Below are 23419 nucleotides of genomic sequence, written 5' to 3'. Positions count from 1 at the left end.
ACTCAGAGTGCACGGCCACAGTGCGAGGCCCCGCTAACCAAGGGACCAGAGGTGTTTTGGAGGGCCTAATGGCATTTTGATGTTCATAAGCACAGCGGATGTGAGGGAGGGGGAGACAGGGAGGTGGGGGTGAGGCCGTTTTGGGGGAGGAGAGTCAGCAGAGGACTGTCAGCGGAAGACTAGCAGAGTCCTGACAGACAGAGAACGTGTTTTCTCATGTCACAGCTGATTACATTCACTCCGAAGTGGGAAAAGAGCAGGGAGGAGACAGAGATGTGGGGTCGGGATGAACGAGGGGAACTTTAATGTTGTTCCCAGATAAAGGACTTTGTTTTCAGAAACAATACTTTTAATTTACACTGTTAGGCCCACTTTTTCACACGTTTGGCTCGTGAGTAAAGCATGAAGACTTTGATAAACCCATAGACTGTATAAAATAAACCTCACATTTTCGTAAACATGCTTGTAACCAATCTGAGAGACTTTTAGAAAAGGAAAATATTTTAGTTTCACTTTCAAGACAAAATTTCCAAGTAGCCGCTTTCATTGTCAATTAAAAACATCACTGACCACTAATGTGCTAAATCATTCTCTGTGTTCTTAAATTCTCCCTTAGTTTTCTCTGATATTTTAAATGTTTGATTCTGTTGTTGAATCATAGATGAGTAGAAAATAAGTTTTACACACACCGCTGAAGCCTGAGTGTAGTAGACAAATCTGTGTCTGCCCCACTTTGTCCATTTATCTTTGCTCTTTTTTGTCCCGGGAAGGCCGAGGAGGAAAAAAAAGCAATTAAGTTTAAAACGGCCACATGAAAAGAGCAAAAACCAAGAATAAACTCCAGTTAGTTTGTGTCAGACAATTTTGGTTTCCAGGGGTCTCTCCACGGTTTGCAGGGACGCTATTTTTCCCTCTATTCCTGAGATTACACGGGTTGCTGCACCAGGTGACCCTCATGGTCAAACAGGCGACGGAGAGCCTGCCGGAGTTCAGATTCCCTCCCCTTCGTACTGTCCAGAGAAAAGATGCATTTTTAACAATTTGCAGGCTTTTTTTGTTGTCCATTCAGAGACTTATTTTGTGTTTGCTGATCCCTGTATAGCCCTTTTATATTTGGCTATATTAAACTGTGATAGTGCAGAGAGTGATAGCAGCTGTGGTTACTTTAAGGTGACAAGATGATGTCACTTGATATAATGGAGGCTTGGGTTTTGACAAATGAAAAGTGAAATGTTGTAATATTTCTACATCACTAACTTAAATTTAACTTAAGCATCCAAAAATGTCTTTTAAGAAATGCACTGGTTTCAGTATTTTTGTTATCCCAACACTGACCGGAATTGTCTATGCTGCTGGGAATCATCTTTACGCCCCTTCCCCATTCCCTTCATGGGGAATGAAAAGAATGAACACAATGGTTAACATGCAGGCTCTGCAAACTGGAAGATCACTGTTTATCTCCTTCAACACATGCAATCAGTACAAATGCTAGGCCAGGTCTGTCATTTTGTGCCTCCCGCCGAGGTGTTGAGAGGAGTCACCGTGGCGGAAAATCACCTGTTTAGGTGTTGAACACAGCCTCGCCTCTCCTTATTCCTGGCTCTCCTTCCAACTGCTATCCATATTACCCAGTGCCAGGAAGATGCAGCAATAAAGCATGCTCTCTTTTCACCTAGATTTACCAGAATAACATAGCACCTGAAAGGGCTATCATCGAATGAAACACAATGATAATATTTCAAATAAATCTGAAAGCTTCTCCAACAGCCTATCACTCACACAATGACACCAAGCACAGCAGATTTTCAGGGAGACTCTGGGTGTGCTTGCCCGAGCAGATCACATTATCTGTGTGTTGATCTGTAGCCTCTTTTAAACTCTGTTTAACAGGCCCTGTTGGCTTTTCTCTGTGTCCCCATTCACTATCACAACACCCATAATACTGTGTTTTCAACAACACGACTGAAAGACCTCTTTTATCAACACTTAAGGTATTTTATATTCACAAACCTACCACAGTGGCTGGTCCTGGTTTTATTTCTTCCTCTCAACTACCACTTCTACTTCTCCAGTTACAAGTGAAGAGGAAATTATCTGCAGAGTATCAGTTCCTGACTCATATCAACAACCAGCACTTACTGTCTGAAAAAACTCCTCCTCTATCTGTCACTTTTAGGACTTAAAGATAGTGGTGTTAATATGTATTACTCGTCTCGACATTTGGCAGCAAAATACATTGTGGTATATAATTTAGATAACTATTTAAATAGCATAAAACTCTTCCTATTAAAACATATTTTTACAACTACTAGAGTGCCATTTATTTTACTGCGTAATGGTGCAGATAGTTCAGCTTTGTTGTGTTTCTGCTTTTAGCTGCTGCTGTTATAAAATATTTTTGTCTGATTCTAAAAGCTTTTTAAAACAAATGTGTCTATTTACATTTGTCTTTAAGTGAAGGAAAAGTCAGAGAGGATGCTTTCTTTTTTCTGTCCTCTAACAAAATGTATTTTTTTGCAGTTTTTGAACATAATAAATATGTACTAGTTTGTGCACATTCATGCAGAGTGCTGTAGGATGATTCTAAATGAATTTGCATTTTTGCACATCCAGTTCCCTCGTCTCAAAGCCAGTGGGTTTTTTGGTTAGATGCCTGAACTAACTTCTGCGTTGGTCTATTTCTCCAGAACTCTGTAAAAACAAAAACTATAAATACTTGTACATTTTTCAAGATATTTAAGTAGTTAATGCTGGGTAACATGGCTGAAATAACTCACAATATTATTGAGCATATTTTGCTAAATTTATCTATATCACAATTCGACAAATGTTTGTAAAATCACATGTTAAATAACCAACATTCATTACATGAAACCAAACACTTCCAGTTTGTTTGGAGTATTTAGTTCTGTCAACAGAAATTTGTAGAACCAGAACATGGTAAGAAAAAAAGTGCTACAATATTGTACATTATACTTTTGTTTTTTAAGGCTTAATAACAGTTATTGGTTAACCCAATATTGCACTGTGTAATCAAACAAGTTAGATCCCCCATAAAATGAAAATTCATCATTTAGCAAAGCATTCTAAGTAAAGGATAGTTTGGTAAAGAGGGCAAATTTTAGAGAGGAGAATAATCTGCAACAGATTATTTCACAAGATTTAATGGTTAACTCATCTCTTAGTATCAACTCCAAACATCAGCAAATGTTATTAGAAATAACATGTTTTGGTATAATTTGTGTGGATCTTGATCTCTGGGTTTAATGAACACATGCATTATTTTTGTGTGTTAAAGCATCCAGATTAACTTTCAGTTCTGTTAATTTTTTGCATATAAAGTCAGAATCAGGTTTGTGCTTTTCTAACATTTGAGACATCCAGATTTCCGAAGGGCAACCGCTGGACACATAAAAGACAATCTTGCGATTATCGAGGAAAAACTGGATGACTTTCAGACGAGGGGAGGCAATATCAATCACGGCCAATTTGAGGCCACCTACATGAAATATGATTTCATAAGACAAATGCAGTGTCATTCTTAATGTGCTTAACCTTTACTGTCAATGAAAAAGTATTGATCGCTCTGTGGCATTTTTTCATCATTTGATTTCAGAAAGTGTAATAATATATGGTGGTGGGGTAAGATAAAAGATGAATGGCAACTGAATGATTTCAGATGAACAAAGCTGAATTCCCTGCAGAATGCAGAGAGTGTGGAAACATTGATGCTTTCAGAAAAATACTTTCTTTTTCAGCACATTTTATTTAACATAAACATAGAAAAAAATACCACACGCAGTACTTTGTTATTACAGACCTTTTACATAAACTCTATTTTTAATTTTAGCAGTTTGTTTGAATTTGTTTCCAGCAGCTGGGAGCAGGCAGCCTGCTTCTAAGCAGTGTTTCTATTATTTCTCTATTCTGTTGAGTAATTGGGAGGTCTCCTATCTCTTCTTGGTCTTTGATCTACTTACTCAACCTAATAAGACTTTGCTCTGCTGCACTACAACCAAATCAGCAGTGCATTTTCAGCCCCCTAATAAGTGGTTAGCTTGATTTATATGGGTAATCTCAGCAATGTGGCGGGGCTCTACAACCTGTCCCCGATGCAAGTAGCCTCTTTTCACAACCACAGGCCAGACCAGATGAGTCCATTACAGCGGGAGTAAAGATGGTCATTTTAACCCTCCTCTCCTTCAAAAGTAACACTGTGCTAGTGCATTATGAAGCGGGAGGAATTCTTAGTCGAAGTGTATTGAAGGGGTTGGCAATACAGTGATGCATGGCCATGCTGCATGGCTCTATTGTGAAAGCGGGATGCTGTTGGGCCGTTGCTGGCGGTGCAGAGGCTCGGCTCGGCCCGTGGGGAGCCCCGGGGGCCAGAGGAAGCACTTAGAGTGGTAAAATGGCCACTTATTCACAACCACCCTCCCGTTCTCACTGCTCCTCCCTACCCTCGAGCCTCCCACTGGGTTCAGGAGCAAAGACCTGTGGGAACTGTATGATGGACTGCATAGCCCTCTCCTGGACTATACAGGCCTCACTGCATTTAGCCTATTCTGGCCTTGGTAACAATGAAGCCCCCCACATGAAGCCATCCTGAACCTGTTTCTTTTTAAAAAACATCTGTACGGGTGACATAAAGAGGTGCAGTTTTGACGATGATTTCTTTGCCCCCACCAGCTGAATCCACTGGCCAGCCAGGCAGCTGTAGCAGCGGCAGCAGCCATGGGATCAATCGCCGGTTCCCAAGTGTTCGGCAACACCCTGTCAAACCTGCAAGGAGCCACCGGACAGCTGGTCACCAATGCACAAGGACAGGTGAGTGCTGTGTAGTGTAGACACTTACATACTACTTCTGTTCAGTTAATTAAATGCAACAGTTTCCTTGCTTACAGATCTGTAAGAGATGTTGCTGGACCATCTATCATGTGCGAATGTGCAGCTCCAAATAAAACATTTGTATAGTATTTCTGATCTTTCCTCATAGATTTCTAGTGGAGGGTCCAGTGTATGTTGTCTTGAAGCTGTTTGTCTACACTCTAGTAGCCACCCTACCATATATTAAGCTTTTTGGGAATAAACAAAGCCCTTCTTTCTCTTATCCGCATGCGCCTGTCGCAGTAAAACGCTGACCTTGTCATATTTACAGGGTGGCTGCAGAATTGTTCCATCAGTAGCCAGAGGCTTGAACGATGATGCTTGTCATTGTGGGACCCTATCTAATGAATCATCTTATCGCAGGTGCACACAGCACATATTAAAGGAAAATTGTATGGACAATGTGCCCTTTCGTGCCACTCTGTGTTATTTACCTTAACCCCAGTTTCATCTTTTAACAATTGCACCGTCCATAGTGTAAACTAAACTCAAATGCGATGAAATCGAAGCAGCAGGTCACATTTATAAGCACTTAAAACAAGCAAATTGATTTTTTATTGGTAAATGTTACATTTAGCCTACTTGAATGAGGTTTTAGTAGCACCAGTGTGACCATGCCTCATTGTTTAAAGTTAAGTGTTGTCTGTGTACGAGCGTTTGATGCTAAACGCCGCTAATGAGACAGTATGGACTTCCCTGGCTCACAAGGTGCCTGGAGCACTGGGGACAGATCACTGTGGATATGGACTTGATGGGATGCTCTGTGCTTTTGTAGTGTCTTGGCGGCTGACAGTCCCTGACATAATCAGGTCACAGAGACGGTCAAAGCCGTGGGCTACAGCCTTTGCTCCCCACCTCATTATTCCACAGCATTATTCAGACGGAGGGCTCTGAAACATGCACTACCGTATCAGAAGGTCCCGCCCCTCCTTTTCCCCCAACACGGAGGAGATTATACAGGCTAATACATACCTCAAACAAGGCTGGAGGTCCACCAAACATTCTGAGAACTTGTGTCGGCTTTGTGGAGGCAGTGGAGCAGTTGTATTTAATCCATTCAGGGTAGTGTTTAACTGGAATTTAGAGAACAGTCTTTGCCATCGCTGTTTTCCATGAGTTAAAAAATCACCTTTAGTTCAATTTAAAACACGGTATACTGTCTTTGACCTCCTAATTTCCTTTACAACTCTGTCAAAAGACCTTTTCATAAGCCTGAGCTCTGGGGACCTTGAAAAGTGCCGGGTTTGATGGACGTTTGGAGTTCAATATGTTTTTAAACCTTAATTATATTGGCCCCAGCCTCTTTATTCTCCAAGGAGAATCAATGAGGCTCTTTTATCCTCACAGCCTCTACAACAGTGATTAAGGCTGTGGATAAAAGCCAGAATATTGTTAAGTCACTCTCATTCCTGATTTTTTTTCCCCTTTGTGAATCAGTGGCATTTTTTTCTAAATGTCTTCTATTCAGTGCAAATTCTCACTCTGCAGCTTTAATATGGCAGTAAAACTGTGTTTGGAAATGAGGACATTAAGAGCTGTTTCATGTAGCATACCGTACGTCCTAAAAGGTGTAGACATCCCTGAAATGGTTTGTGTGTGTGTGGCAAATCCCAGTTTGATAAACCAATGGTGCCTTAGCTCTATGTATAAAAACCCTCTCCTGCCTGAACTTGTGCTATCAGGCCATCCATCCCTTTAACTTCCACATTTCCCAGCATTTTGTGAGGGATTTGGCCCTTGGGGTGGACGCTGCTGGCACTAATGCAAACAGGAACGGAACACATGCACAGTTAACCTGCAAAGCAAGTGTGCCCTTTGTATCGATGCAAGCTTCCAGCCTTTAGATCAAGTGTAACCGCAGTGTAAACTGCTGTTGCCCTTGTAATCGTAAATCTACTGTAGGGCTGCAGCTATTGATTATTTTCAGTATCAATTATTCTGTCAATGCCCTACAAGTTCCCAGATTGCTTTTTTTGTCTGACCAACACTACAAAAACCGAAGATATTACATTTATAATGATAAAAAACACAGAAAAGCAGCAAATACCAGCTAATGTTTGACATTTTTGTTGGATAAATAAACAGCTAATGGTTCCTGCACTAGTCTACTGTATGTGCATCTTGTTTTATACTTGAGAAAATAAAATGAGGACTGTTAAATTAATAGAAAATACCATCATCCCACCCAGGAAATGTCTTCTATCCAATACACCATTATGAGTCTTCTGTTTTAGCCTTTGATTTACTCTGAATGTTAGCTTTTTTGGATTGTGTTGTTGACACGAGTCCAAACTTCCCAAACATTTTCCCTCTCGGGTCCAAATTCACCGCATGAACAGTGGAGGAGAGAAAATGGGCAGAGATATTGCCTGGCGACCATGGCTAAAGACACAGATTGCCCTGGCTGGAGAGATGAGATGACATTTCTGTGGAAACAAAAGCAGCATAATCTTAATGAGTTCTGCTGGGTGGAGAGAGGCACGTTACTCACATGCCATACGAAGTGGAGCGGGAAGCAAACACAGGAAGCCAAATAAAGGAGAACAAACTGAAAGATAACTGAGGAGAGGGCCTTAGTAGTGAATGAGAGACGGTCCTGAAAGCTGCTTATTTATGAAATGGTGGTACGATGAAATTGCACCTTAGGAAAAAGAAATGATTGCATGTCTCCATCAAATTTGGGCTTTTTGTGCAGAGTGAAGTTCCTGCTGGTTGATTTGGGGTGCTGCAGGTTTGGACACCAACACCTTTTTAAGAGTAAAGTCACTGGTGCAAACAATCAGTAAAACATGAGGAACTTATAGCAAGACCTGATGTGTGCAACATTAAATTAATAAAGGATGAATTTTTTTTATTTTATTGGAAGCGTCTATTGCAGTTTTCTAATGAAGCTTTGAATGCCTATCCTCAAATTCATCATCATCCTACATTAAAAAAAACCTTGAAAAAAATTATCAGTTTAAATACAGTTATTCATCTGATTAAATTGGTCTTCTTTTCACTAAATAAACTTTATTTACTTAATATTGGTGCTGTTAGATGCATGCCTCTCTTTGTGCAACAGGCAAAGTATTACATCTGTGTTTTCTCAATACATTTTGACTTTTGGACTTTACAACTGGCTCAGTTATGTGTTTGGATCACACAAGTCAGAAACAATCCTACACAGCCACCACTGGAACCTAATTCTATAAATAGTCTTTATCTGCAACTCGGCAGAATTCGCAACAGAATGAATAACCATGCAGAAAAAAAAGCTGCACAGTATTCAGATGTTGTTTTACATTTGTCAACATGAAGAAGCTTCAAACAAACCATACAGCCATAGAAACCAGTAACTTGGCACTAGACCTTTTTCACAGCACAAGTTGTCATAGTAGGAAATGCACAGGTGAAATTGATAAGATTAATGACAATTAACTCGGTGTCTCAGTGGGTTAACATTCACTAAACCAGGACGTCACCTAACTGGAATGCAACCTTCATTAATGTGATTAAATACACCTGTGCCTTTTCTACTGTGACGTCAAAATGTCTGCTGTCTGGTGGAAAATGGTCTTAATATGTATAGGCTTGAGCATTTTAGCTTTTTTCTAAATTTGCATATCCATGGAAAAAATGATTAGACCACCCTTTTCTTCAGTCTATTTTTCATTTCATGTTTGGTACAACTAAAGGTACATTAGTGTGGACAAATATAAAGATAACAAAAATAGCTCATAAGAGTTTAATATAAGAGCTGATATCTAGCCATTTTCCCTGGATTTCTTGATAATGATTTTGGTTATTATCAAGAAATCCTTCGAAAATGGCTAGATATCAGCTCTTAAATTAAACTCTTGTGAGCTATTTGTGTTATCATTATCATCATCATTATATTTGTCCAAACAAATGTACCTTTAGTTGTACCAGGAATTAAAATGAACAAGAAATTGAAAAAATAGGGTGTCTAATAATTTTTTTCCATGACTGTACAGTGGAAAGTGGTCTTAATATATATAGGCTTGGGTATATTAGCTTTTTTTCTGAATTTGTATATATATATATATATATATATATTATATATGATGAAATAGCAAAGCAATACTTATTACGATAATTTAATTTGGAGAATATAAACATGTTGCCAAACTGCCAAATTCATTCATTCATTCAGTGTTAAATGATTAATTTTGCCTATAAGGAAAAGTTTATAAAATGATTCTGATTTAGATAAATTAAAGGATAAATAGACCTGAAAATCTGACCAACCTTTGTCTTTATAATTGCCCCTTATTGACACTCCAGTTGTGTTTAGCTTGGTACTCAGAAGGTATTGAGGTCTTATACCATGGCTTTATTATCTTAAACTATAAGCTCAAGAATACATTTATAAATGAGGGCCACACTCTGTAAACCTCAGCATTAATCTATTCAGTACTTCCCATTAGGAAAGTGTATAATAAAGTCCTTTCTGTCTATAAATTAGCACTTAAACAGTTGAATACTCTGAAGAACTTTACCCTTCCAGCTTGAGAAGACGCTGCCATGAAACATCTGCCTGAGAGTCAGATGGAGAAGCATTGCATGGTGGGACAGGGATGAGAGCGAAGCTGTCAGTTGCCTGCTCTTTTATTATGCTTATAGAACAACCACTTAGTCCAATGACGATGAATAATTGAGCGGAACAAGTTCCCTGCCACTGTGGCATGCAAAGCGGGATCAGTGGGACTCAGGAGACAAGAGCGTCAGGCAGGGCAATAAAATATGCTAAGTGGCAGGAGAGCATTACAGCGAATTTGTAAAGCCGGCGCGGAGAGAGAGATAAATTATCTCTCCCCTAATGCGAAGCAACGTAAGCAAATGAGCCGTGGCAGGGATGAATTACAGATTGTCGGCCCACCTTTCTCTCACTGATCCCTCCCTATTATGTCAAAGAGACGGCGAGAGGGGAGGGGGAGGAGGACCGCGCGCTGAAACACATCAGCAGTGGTGGCAATGGGAAGCCAGACAGGGCTAATGCTATGTAGAAGGTGTTTGTAGTTTTTGTGTTGAGGTGTGGAAGCTTGCACTAAAATATAAACTTAAAGAAGAGACGAAGACAGTGCAATTTTACAAAAGTAGCTCTCTGCCCGGTCGCCAAATAACAGAATTCGGAATGATGGGCGTCTCATCCGTGTTGAGCTGCTCTCCGGTGTAATGAGGCTTGGTGGAGGAGCGATGTCAGCGGGGGGACGAGGCGACGGCTGCTCAGAACCAGTCCCCAGATGACATTAACCTTCATCATGGTGAAGAGGCGCTAAGTCCCCCCTAAAGCGCCACTCTTGGCCACACTCTGGCAGCTCTGAGAGCTAAAACGCTGCAGTGACACTCTGCCGCCCCCTTTGATCTGCCCTTCCTGATTACAGCCACAGAGGAGAGGAAAGCATGGGCTGGAGGGGGGTGGAGGAGGGGTGAAGTACCCCTGGGACCCTGAGAGCTGAATTAGAAACACAGGGTCCTGTCTCACTCTCCGATGCTCCTCTTTTCTCCCTCTTATTGTTTCTTTTCTTGCTCTTTCTTTCCACTTCTTCCTTTCTGCCTCTGTGTGTGTAAGAGAGAGAGAGAGCGAGAGGGTGAAATGGGGGTTTCTGTCTCTCAGCAGCCTCACTCCTTCTCACCAGAGACAGACAAAGACACTTAAGCACAAACACACTTATACACACACAGTCACACACTCATCCCGGTCTTGGCCTGGTGATGGATAATACAGTCAGTGGTGTGCACCATCACACACACAGGTATTCAGCGCTGACCTTTGCAGTACGCTCCCAGCAGTCTGCTTTGGCTTCACTTGCTCTAGCCTGTAAAACCACCTCAGTGACAGATGATCAGTGGACACTTGTGCATGTTTCTCTCTCAAAATCACACACAGACCGAGTCGAACACTGAGTGCTCTGATTAACCTCATAACGCAGCTAAATGACCCGCTCACGCTTTGTTTCTGACCACATGCAAAAAACGAGGGGGGAAAAAAAAGACTCACAGCGGCAGAGATCATTAAGACTGATATCTCCAGTAGCGTTTACCCTCTCTGCTCCGTCTTCTTTTTTAAAACTGCCCAGCTGATTTCGTCTCCTCTCTACCCCCTTTGTAGATAATTGGAACAATCCCACTGATGCCCAACTCTGCAGGGCCCTCCAGCCAATCAGGGGGTGGCAACCCAGCACTGCAGGTACAGCCAATTACACCTCAGCTTCTGACCAACGCTCAAGGCCAGATCATCGCCACAGTGATCGGCAATCAGATCCTGCCTGTCATCAACACCCAGGGAATCACGCTGTCACCAATCAAGCCTGGACAGCAGGTAACATACACTCTGTACACACACACACATAAAGAAGAATGTCTTGTCGAGCAGCTTATTATATACTTAAACGGATGTTTCAAAAATGATCAAGAGCTGATTTTAAAACTGTTGAATGAGCAGCACCTAGTGGAGTCAGACCAGAGCTCCGTTTATTCATGAAAGCATTATTCCAGCACTGCTAGTCAGGTCTGCTTTATGCTAAACACCTCGTATTTCCCTGCTTCAACACTCATAACGCTCATTTGCATCATTCCACTTGGAAAATTGTAGCTTTTTGGTGCAATTGTTCACAGTGTGTGTGTGTGTGTGTGTGTGTGTGTGTGTGTGTGTGTGTTTGCATGTTTCACTGTGTGTTAGGAAGGTGCTTGTCAGCCAACCTTTCTGTCTCGGGGAGCCTGCTGCACCCCTGCAGAGCCCAAAAAAAACAAAAAATAAAAAAACAAAGACACACTTTTCATCACCCCACTTAAAACTCAAACACTCATGCCTTTGTTCTTCACCTCTCCCTCCTGCTCTCCTTCCTCAATCACACTCCAGCCTTATGATTTGTCCTCTCTGACCTGAACAAGAAGTATTTTGTTTTGACTTAAAGGACGCCGCATAAAACACACAAGTTCTCTCCTCTCTATTTTTTTGGTACACCAGATTTGAGTTGAAACTCTCAAACATTTTCTTCTCCCGACTTGAAGATCCATACAGTGTTCAATTGTGGATGTTGTCAGATGCATACACACAACAATGAAAATCATATTGACTTGATAATAACGATGTCAGGGCCGAATTACAGGGTAAGAGTTCACATTGAAGGCCTGTACAGTGCAGAATGGATGAACTCACAGCAGATGGACACCTAATTGTGGCTCCCCGAAACACCAGATCACACTCTTGAATGAATTAATGCATTTGTAATAATGTTTATGCTTTTGTCTCCACTTCAAAGCCCGCATGTACACATTGTTCCACGGGCATAATTTACGGTTGTCAGAGCCTGCAGTCTAGAATATTTCCAGTGAAGCTAGATAATTCTCCGAGCCTGTCAACAGTCCTGACAGTGTGTGCATCGCTGTTGACACCCCCCACCATCCAAACAAACACATGCCACAGAGAAAATAATTAATAGCAAAGAAGGAGAGGAGAAGCCGGCCTAGCTTATAGCGGAGACAGCTTTTCGCTTTAAAAGTGAAGACGTACCATCTTGATCTTGTAAAAGCAATTCAAATGTGCATAAAACATGAAAATACATCGTTTTTTCACCATCAGAGCACACAGCTTGTGGATCATGAATTATGTTTGATACGGGGACTGCTGTGTCCACATGTTTATATTTCAGATTCAGGCTGCCATTATTAGCATCCTTGCAGGTCTGATGACGAGAGAGGAGACTCTAATTGCCATGAACAGCTTTTCTTTTTTCATAGCTAAGTTGATCTGTGCTTGTAAAGCTGTGGAGGACCTGAAGTGACTCTCATCGTCTCCTGCAATAGTAAATCGCTGCTGTAGTCTATCGAGCAGGCTAATATTCTGCTGTCAGTTTAAATACCGTAGACAGTAATTAACATTTATTCATCACCAGGTACAAGGTAAATCTCATTATACTTAGCTTCTAAGTGGCTAATTTAATAGCTGCTGATTGGTTGATTAGATTTAATATTATAGTCCAATCACTATAATGACATGATTACTGTAACTGGTGATTATTGTGAGGGTGTGGGTGAGGGAATAATGGATATTTCTCTGTACTGCACAATGTCAATATATTATATCAGCTCTGTTTGTGTGTGTGTGTGTGTGTGTGTGTGTCCAGCTGCCTCAGGCTCAGCAGGGTCAGACAGGCCCCGCATCGTCTCAGCCCAACCTGCTCCACATGCCCCACAGACAGAGTCCTCTCCACCAGGCCTCTTCCTCCTCCTCCACCTCCTCCTCTTCCTCGGCTCTCAGCGTGGGGCAGCTGGTCAGCAGTAAGTGTCCGACACAGCTCACAATACACGGAAGAGAGACCTATTGCCCTTCTCTGTTTATAAGTCCACTGACTCTCGTGTTATTTGACAGTGACTCTGCAATGAAGGGTTAGGTCCTTCCAAATAACAACAAAACATTCTTTTACTTACATCTTGTAATGTTCAGTCATTCAGCCCCAAACCTTTTCATTTCTATTGAAGAGGTTTATCTTAAATCATCTGTCACAAATATATAGGTGCATCTGAATAAATTAGAATATCATAGACGTTTATTTATGTCAGTAATTCAATTCAAGAAGTGGAAATAAAACATTATATAGATACATCACACACAGAATGAAACCTTTCATGTCTTAATTTATTTAATTTCTTCTAATTATAATGATTATGGCTTACATTTAATGAAGACCTAAAATTCAGTGTAATATTACAAAAGACCAATTTTTGAAAAAGTACTTTTAATATGGAAATGTTGGCCTTTGAAAAGTATGTCCATCTATATGCACCTAATTCTTGGTTGGGGCTAACTAATGGAAATAGACTTTTCCATGATATTCTAATGTATTGAGATGCACCAGTATACTTCCTTTTTTTAAAGGGCTTAATCGTTTATTTAACTGCTGGAAACTGTAGCTTTTAGCAAACATTATCCAAACAAAAATAGTGTATTATTTGGGGACTATTTTCAGCAGTGGATTTATACACATTTGAAGCTCTAGTAAGTATTTACAGCAGCAGGATGGTATCATGTGGTATTTATTCAAGGTAAACTACTGTGTGTGTGTGTTCAATCTAATGAAGGAACATGTTGCACGTTGTTGTTTTTATGTTTTTGGCAACAAAGGAGCGCTACGGTACAGAAGAACAAGACATGTCAAGAAATAGCTACTTAGTCAATACTTGTTTGTAGGGTCAATTCATTGATGGTTTTGGTGTTGCATATGATTTGCTGACAATAAAAAATATGTGATATACCAACATGTCAATGTTAAAAACTACAAAATTTAAATCAGGTTAATTTTTCCTTAATCTCATCAGCTATCAGTCTGACGATGATTTAACCTCTGGGGGCAACAGCCAATGTTTCTTGACTTTAGGTAATGGATCTAATTGGACCAGTTATTGTTTACAGTCCAATTAGCACTATCATCAATACTATTTGTAGATGATTTAGTTCCAGATGACATTTTGGCTCTTTTCTATAAACAGATATATGCTTATGAATGCAGTTTAACTTAAAAAAGCTACAATTAATAAAAAAAAAAACCTATATCATCATCAGACAATAGCTGACGGGTTATATAATTTCATTTCTGCCTTTTTTGTTCCCCACAAAGACACTCAAACATGATTGGTCAATACCACTCTGACTACAAAAGGAAACCAGAACCCTTCTGAAACCAAAATCTGGTCCTGTTGCCTACAGATTCTTCATTATATGCAGATATCTGTTTATCAAGATTATACTTTTCTTGGTGCTCGAACAGATAGACACTCATTGAAATACATTAAAAATAGAAGTTAATTAATATACTCGGCACAATCAAATAAAGACAGAAATTACATGATAATATCGACATTTTGTGCACAACAGACTTCACTGTTTGAATCAGAACTACTTTGTAATAAATAGTCTCTATTTTAACTGGTGGCAACATATGTTTTGGACCACCACTGAAATTCAGTTTACCTCCATTCTTCTAAGGTAGAGAGTCAAAACTCTCTGCATGGCTAGTTATCGGAGGTAAAACAATAAAAATGTCTTTTTCTAATTTGTGTGAACTGTCCCTTTAGAGATTAAACACGGCGGCCACACAGAATCTACATTTACTCTCAGTGTGGACAGCTTCTGACTGATCCCAGCCTCTTACAATTGTTTTATTTTTTCCTGACTGTCAATTCTTTGGTTTATTAGATGATCCAAAGTGGCGTGTGTTATGTTTAATGAACATAAGTTTCATTCCCTCAATGCGTGGGCCTCTGGCAGAGCCTTATAAATCACTGGGCCGCAGCCTGTCAGCATGCAGCTATTGCCTTTAAAAACTCTCTTTTATTCAGATAAATTTCATTTGTCAGAGTCGATTCCCCTAAACTCCATGTAAACTCATTTCAAAGGCAGCTACAATGCCACTGAATTTAATAAAAACACAAGTCGTCATTGATCAACTTGTTGTAGACACTGTGTTTAGTTTGTGTTTACTTGTAGCTCGGAAAATATCTTATAAACCATTTTTGAGTCTGCACAAAATCATTGTGGCTCAGTTCTGCGGCAAATAGAATTAATGCTTTATGCTGAGTACGAGCCATATCACTTCCTCTCAATATCACTTACAGCATACATACACAATAGAAAATCCCATGACAGGATCAGACTCGTCTGCCGAGCAGAGAAGATGAAATGTCATTGCATTCGCTGGCCACAAACAAAGTGCCAGAAACAGATTAAAAAGCTGAGAGTGTCTGTTACTGTTATTTAAAAATAATCAGATGGGAAAATGTCAATGAGAAAGAAGAATGTCAGCACTATTTTGCCTTGAGGCTGTTTTTATTTTATCTTTATATTTATCAAGAGAAAGTCAGCCGAGCATGCAAACTGTTTTTTAGCAACATTTCATTTTACCACCGCCACTTATACCCCATTTCTTAACTAATATGCATCTAATATCTGATCACAGAATTGACATAACAAGAAAATGTATTGATACCAGGTGTAAATGCAAAGACAAAATAATGTATGCAGATCCAATGATGTTAATACCAGGTCTAAATGAAGTCTGATAGCACTTGATGGACATGACAGTATTACCTGTTTACCTTTTCTAGTCACATTTTCTAAAACACTTGGGCCTCATTCACCAAACGTTCTTACGAAAAAAAATTTTCTGTTTTATTTGTGAAGTGTTCTTAGGTAAAAACTGAATGTATGCTCACTCAAGAACAGATTTGAGAGCTGACATGATTGTGCAAACTAACTGCTTTTTGAATTTTCTTTTATTCAGTTGTGAATTAAAATGCCAATATTTGTTATAATTTATAGCATTTTTAAATATTTATGTGCATTATTTTACACAGCATTATGGCCTTACAAAATAAATATTGTCCAGGACCATGTAGATTTATTTTCAGAGTGAGACGTTAATAAATATGACAGCTCATTTGGTCCTGCAGATGTGTCTCCACATTAGATTTTTTTTAGGTTTCTGTACGATTGGAGTGCTGCGTCGCCTTTGGATTTTTTTTGCCGGCATTCTTGAACTAATGCTCTCAACTTTTCTTTTCAATTTCTGTGTGCACACATCTCAGCAGTTTCATGCCCTTTCATGTGGTTTGGCACAGCGTTTAGTTAAACTAATTTGGATCAACTGGCACATATTTTAATTTACGAGGACTGTGTGATTCATAATTTTAAGAACACAGGTCTGAACAATTCTGCACTTTAAAAACTGGGCGATATGATGATATGACTATATATATCATCTAAACAACACAAAAATGTCTTTTGTGTATATATATATATATATATATATATATATATACATATATATATATATATATATATATATATATATATTTTTTTTTTTTTAAGTCTTTTCCATCACTCTGTTGAAAATTGAGTTTGTGAGCTGCATTGCGGCAATATTTACGTAATTTGGACGGCGCTTTACGTTCTGATCCCTGCGCATGGAAGCGAAGCTATACAGAGAGGCACTCTTTTGCTAACATGGGGTGTACAAACCATGTGTTTATTTCATATAGATTACTTATTTATTGAATAACCAGAAAAACATGCTATATTGTGATATATATCGAAATGAAGAGAGCTATATCTAGATAGAAGATTTTGGCCCCAGCACGAGGACACGTCATGAATCAGACGTTTCTTTAGCTCTCTCGAGTTTAAACAAAAGATAAAACTTTAGATATTGGTGAATGAGGCCTCTTGTTTTAAACTGTTGGGTGAAAACTTCAAACTTCATCATCATCATCATTTAGTCTCGTCCGGATTGATAATGAACATTTCAACAAAAGAAAAACTGTTTTCACCTTTAAGTGGAGGACAGAAAGAGACAAAAGCTTGACTTCATTGTATGCCCGGCACATAATAGCATGGGTCTCGCCTGTAATTTATGAAGGTCTCATTTTCCTTTTCAGCAGATAAATTGAGTGTTTACGTTGTTGTTGTAATTATTAAGCGTATTAGTGTATTATTGCTGTGATGAAAAGGCTCAGAAATTGATTGGGTCCTTTGTTTCAGTTGTTTTTTTTAATTTTGTCTCTTCAAGCATTTTATTTACTCCTGTGCTTGTTTTGTGAAAGCTTTACTCCGCCATTCATTAGAGTTTAAATTCTAAATCATGTTTGGGTTGTGACTTCATGTCTAAAGACAAATATGGATCTAGAGGTTAGACCAGTTGCTCGAGAGCACCATTAGTCTTTCAAAGCACTGAGTAGATAGACTCTGTTGGGAATGATGAAGAGATGCTCATCAATGTGGAGATGATGGGACCCGAAGCTGTGAGTGCTCATCCCTCCCATTTAGTCGGCTCGGAGTCCCTCATCTTCCGAGTGTTCACACGTCTGGAGCACGCCGCATACGCTACACGTCACTTATGAGGCACAACGAGATGGCAGCCCCATAGATTTTTGCTTAAATACGCTTGGAGGATTCCTTTAATAATTCATTGATAATGACCAAGATGAATAATTCAGAGGCACAAACTTTGCTTTAGTAAGCAGGATGCCAGGGCACCTGACATTGATGTACAATGTGAAATCACTTTTTATTAGCGAGGAAATTCTTCAAAATGCTTTTGTGAAGTTTATCAGAAAGATTCACAAACAGCATTTCTTTGTATAAAGAGTTTTCTCTGTCGGGCTGGAGCTGGGAATCGTGCGTGCATGAGGAGGTTTGAAGGCCTGAACTGTCTTCACACAGGGTCAGATAGATGAAATATTGTCTTTATTCCATTTTGAATATTTTTCCATGAGTGCTAGCTTTAGAATATATGTGTGTTTAATACAGATGAGGTACAAGAAGACCGACAAAATACATCTGCTCAAGATCTACCCATCTATTGATTGAACCAGCTCTGTCTGTGGTTTTCTCCATATGCTTTTGTATCTTGGATTAAAGATTTACACTTGTATGCCAGAGCCATGACACACCTGCATTCACACCTCAGATGAGTTTATTCTCCAAAACATCTCTCATGTACTGTAGTTTACAGCAGAAGGGCAGAGAGAAATAATAAGTTGTGACCCAGAGCTGGAATGTGTTTTTTTCAAGTTGTTTTGAGACGATCATGATCACATATGTCTGAATGTTTGCTTCATTCACTCTGGAAAATGAGGTAAGCAACAGAGGAGCAGAGGGCTAATAAAATGAGACGTGTGTCTTGTGTTGTAGACCCGCAGACCGCCCCCAGCGAGGTGGACGGGGTCAACCTGGAGGAGATTCGTGAATTCGCCAAAGCATTCAAGATCCGCCGGCTGTCCCTGGGCCTGACACAGACTCAGGTGGGCCAGGCGCTCAGCGCCGCCGAGGGGCCGGCATACAGCCAGTCTGCCATCTGCAGGTAAGAACAAACAAAGAGGGTAAAACTCCAGCAGTAAATGCTTCATTATCTCTGATCAATATGTCCTACTTCTGTCAAATGAGCGCACATAAAGCCCCACTGAGTCTCTGGTGCCATCCATTTTTCATCCCGTGTTTTAACAGACATTATTAAGATATTAAAATACATAATTGACTATCACCACCCTGACAAACGAAGCTCTCATGTCTGTACTTACCCCTCTTCCTCTCCCTTCTCTTTCACCCGCTGACATGACAGCAGCACGTTACTTATGCAAAATACATACACAAGTATTACACGAAGCACTTAAAGCATTTAATAATTACTAAGGCCCGACGCCGCCGCTCCGCCTGAACATGAGAGAGCTTGACGGCGATGATCTGTTAATAAGATTGCCATGTTTTACTGCTGCCACCAGGACAGTTTAGTCATAAATGGTGCATTATATATTCATGAGACAATCAGACAATCAGTGTTTCATCCCTCCTGTTTTTCCACTTGACTAACATTTTGCATGAATGAGCCACATTTCCCTTTCATGTCTGAATAATTGGGCCACATCATGCCCAAATATTACTTTTTTAAGAGAATTAAATTGTATAAAAAAAATTCTACAATGCAAAAAAGAATATTTAAATGTGAGATTAATTAATAAGTTGTTGGATGGAAGTTTATGTTAATTATCTTTTCTAAAAAAACCTAATTAAAGGGTGTATATTTGACAACTTTTCTTCGCCAAAAACACAGTATTTTCCTCCATTTTCAGCTCTTATTCCCGTATTAATTTTAATGAGCCTCTGCATGTGCTTTGCTGTTGACCTGTGCTGTTTATGTGACGCAGCACTGCCACGCACTTTTAAAAATTTCATCACATCAACATCAAACAGCCGATAAAATGTGAAGCAGTACAGGGGCTGCAGTTCTTATGAGGTCCAGCCATCTCTGACTAATGTTTAAAGTCTTGAAATCACACATGAAATATTTACAGCCAGGCATAATTCAAATATTTATAACATACATTAAAAGCCATTAGCTTCAAAAATAAACACTCTGTGGGCTGTTATTCATGCCGTTAAGACAATTTTTTTGTTTGTATGACATTGGACATGACATCCTGATGTTTTAAGTAGAGGGGCAAACTCCACATGCTTTAGTTTAGTTAACATCAACACAGACATGAAGTTTGAGGAGGATGTCATGGTTGCTCTGGGGCTCCAGCTCTGAACCCAGACAGTGAACAGACACTGACAGATGCTTCCATCTTGTCTCTTTTCATTGCTCAGTAGGTTTCCAGGCACTTTATTAGTTTATCTAAAAAGGCACAGGCATTACAAGAGGGCATCATCAAACCAATGATGTGCCCGTGTGTCCTCTTCTGGCTCAAATTTGCCTCAGTTTAGCTAAAATAACTACTAAAACATTTCTCATTTTATTGACATGATTTAAGCTAGAAAACTTGCTTTTATTAATGTCTTCACACCACTGAAATTGAATGCAACATTATAAACTCTGAGAATTGCCATCGTCATTAGTTTCAAAAGACATTTGTGTCAGCATAAACAAACATGAGCAGAATTTATACTTCAATCAACCAGGAATGCATAACCAGCTTATAAACACATAATCTTACATATTTTATCAGGAGCCCTAAGTAGAGCTAGAGACAATAAACCTGCTGATGTTATGAATCTTGTACGGAAACATATTAGGGCTGTTGAGATATGCCAATATATGAATGTGATATTGAAAAAATTAAATGATTTCATGTTAATACACATATATTATTGTGAAAATAACCCAGCGGCTCTTAAATTTTATGGATTTAAAAAAAATGATTTAATTAAAGATTTATTTATTTAATCAAAGAGTATATAATTATGGTCTTCATAGGATCAGTGTTTGATTTAACTCAACATAAAGCAGCCTTACAAGAAGGAAGGAAATAAAGTTTAAAATTAACTAAATTAATTCCTGAATCAGGAAATATCAAATCAAGTAAACAAGACCAAGACTCTAACAGAACAGAGTGTGACAGTAAGGCTGATAAATATGGATAAATTACAGGATATGTAATTTTATTTTCTTACAATATATATCACAATAAACACATAACAAATAAAGCTGATTGGCAATATTGTTATGTCAGCCATTCTTCCCTGACAGTTTTGAATATACAGTTATATGCAGTGTATACAATATACAATGCCTGGTACAACTAAAGATACATTTGTTTGGACAAATATAATGATAACAACAAAAAATAGCTCATAAGAGTTTAATTATTACCAAGAAAATCCTGGAAAATGGCTAGATATGTAGATATAGATTTTTAGCAGTTCAGTGTTTTAAAGTGGTCAAAAACGTATCAGAAGTGAACCAACATGACGATGAGAGCTGCAATGATCGTCAACTATTTTGATGATCAATTAATCATTAAAGTAATTTTTCATGCAAAAATGGAAGAAAATGCTGTTTTAAGTCAATCAAATATGGAGATTTCATGCTTTTCTCTGTTTTATATCATATTTAACTGAATATCTTAAGTAGAGCCCGCCCAATGATCAACATAGTGAGTTTTTTGCACTGGAAAGAATATAGATCTTGGATTTTTTTTTGCACAGAAGTCTACTTTTTTTAAACCAATAATTGTATTAAAATATTAAACTTTTTTATACATTATTATACATTATAAATTCAATGTTTTACATCGTTAACCAATCCTACAAATTAAAACTGAGAAAGTACACATTTTAGCGACAAATTTAAACAATTAGCGAAATGAACATTTGTATCTTATCTTATGATCTTAAGTATCAGTCAATTTCTCACCATTTCATTAAAGAATATAAGTGAAATAAATAGCTAACACCACTTTAAATCACCCAAAGCATAATTTTCTATATTATATACTGTGTAAAAATTGCTTCATATTGGACAAATTTATATATCGCTATGACTGATTTATTGGTCAGACTTTATAGACATCAACTACATTTTGAGCAAGTTGACCAAATGTTTCATCGAGGAAATAATGGGCAAATTAATAAATAAAGTAAATAACTGTTAGTAGCAGCCTTAGTGCTGATGAATAAAAAATAACAGTTGTCATATTTATTATCGTTGAGATAAATCTCTTTAGATGCTGTAGATTTTAGGTCATATATATCATCTGGCCCCCATTTTAACTGTGAGAGACTCACGGTTCACGGCCGTAAACCTTCAGGCGAACTGTAACTCAGGCCTAAACATACAGCCCGTCTAAACAGGCTCCTGAGGTACTTTTAAGAAGAGAGGCTGGAGGTGCATTCAGGGCCATTTCTCCCTCGTGCTGATGCACTAGAGGAGGGAGTGCATACCCCAGCTGAGCAGCTCTCAACTCATTTTAGTATCTGCGGTTCCTGTTGATCCATGAAATGTCCTGTCTCTGGTGACTCGTCATATTTACTAATGTATTCCCCGCTGTATGGAGCCCTCCTCTTTCCACTGTTTAGGAGGAGGTTATAAATAATACCGCCTGTCGACAAGGAGGAATGCACCAAACAAGGTGTAGAAGCAGAGGAAGTTCATGCACGCATGGTCATCTCGCCCTCGCTGTTGTTGTCTGCGGCGGCTCACCTCACCATTAAAAATGTCTTGTGTGCATTGTTTGTTCCACAGAGAGCAGAGTAGGTCTCTGCTGTCTCTCCGTCAGAGCTGCTGTCAGTTCAGGAGTTGTTTTACTAAAAGCATTCGCACACGTAACACTCATGTTTGTCCCAGAAACACCTTTAGTTAACTCAACTGTTATTTATTTAATAATGGGCCTCGAGCAGAAACATCCCCGTATATTTGTCTTATATTTTTTCTTAATTTTTTTTTTTTTATGAAGAAAAAAAGTAAGAGAAGTCAAGTCCAGATGCACAAGACATCCTTTACCATACAGATCTGCTCTTACCAAGGTGTGCTGACTGATAAATCCCAATTGATTATAACTGTTTAAAGACCTCCAAAAACACGACAAAAGGGCAGCTTATGTGCCATCTGCAAATACTCTGGCACATGCCCAAGAATTGGAAAGATGCCACCAAAAAAAAGGATGTTAGAAGAAGAACTTTGACTTAAACCTTAACAAAGTAAATGTGATATTCCAGAGTGTCAGTACAGCCATTACAGGAAAATAAATATAAAAAACACCTAAAACATCTAATAATCTATTAAATACAATAAAATCAATTTGATTAGTCAAATCTAAACTATTTTCCCTTGCGTTGGACAATTTGTGGACTGTGAAAATATGTTCTTAGTAAACCACTTGTAAAAGAAAAAAGGCAAAATTAAGAAAACATTGTTGGATCACGGAAATCAATGGGTACTAAAACAATAAGAACAAACTGTGGATACAAAAAAAGTAAGAGAAAATGTGTTCATATATCACTTCCTGCATGAGGCCCTTTGTTTGGCAATTGATTCTAAAAAGATTCCGTTATTATAAGAATCTAAATATTTATAGATTTAATTTTAAATTTAGTTTGTTAGTAAGTTACTATTCTCTAAATCTCACTTAAATCAACGTATCTTAGCACACACAAAAACCTGAGGGTGCATCCTTGTGGCCTAAATGAGTCCAGATGGGGCCTTTTCACATGTCTTCCTTCTTCTTTATTCCTTCATTTCTTTTCACCTCTGAATGC

At 38.8% G+C, this 23419-nt stretch overlaps 1 protein-coding gene across 1 annotated transcript in view; it reads left to right on the top strand.

Annotated features, from left to right (window-relative positions):
• pou6f2 (POU class 6 homeobox 2) overlaps nt 1-23419 on the top strand; it is an 86293-nt gene that overhangs the window by 57466 nt on the left and 5408 nt on the right. The window contains exons 7-10 of the mRNA XM_059326834.1: nt 4690-4827; nt 11003-11212; nt 13020-13173; nt 18581-18749. Of these exons, the coding sequence (XP_059182817.1) occupies nt 4690-4827; nt 11003-11212; nt 13020-13173; nt 18581-18749 (671 nt within the window). The remainder of the gene's footprint in view (nt 1-4689; nt 4828-11002; nt 11213-13019; nt 13174-18580; nt 18750-23419) is intronic.

The sequence above is a fragment of the Centropristis striata genome, chromosome 23 (assembly GCF_030273125.1).
Source record: "Centropristis striata isolate RG_2023a ecotype Rhode Island chromosome 23, C.striata_1.0, whole genome shotgun sequence".
In the NCBI taxonomy this organism is placed as follows: domain Eukaryota; kingdom Metazoa; phylum Chordata; class Actinopteri; order Perciformes; family Serranidae; genus Centropristis; species Centropristis striata.
Note: the sequence above shows the minus strand (reverse complement) of the source record. Positions and strands in the feature narration are given on the sequence as shown.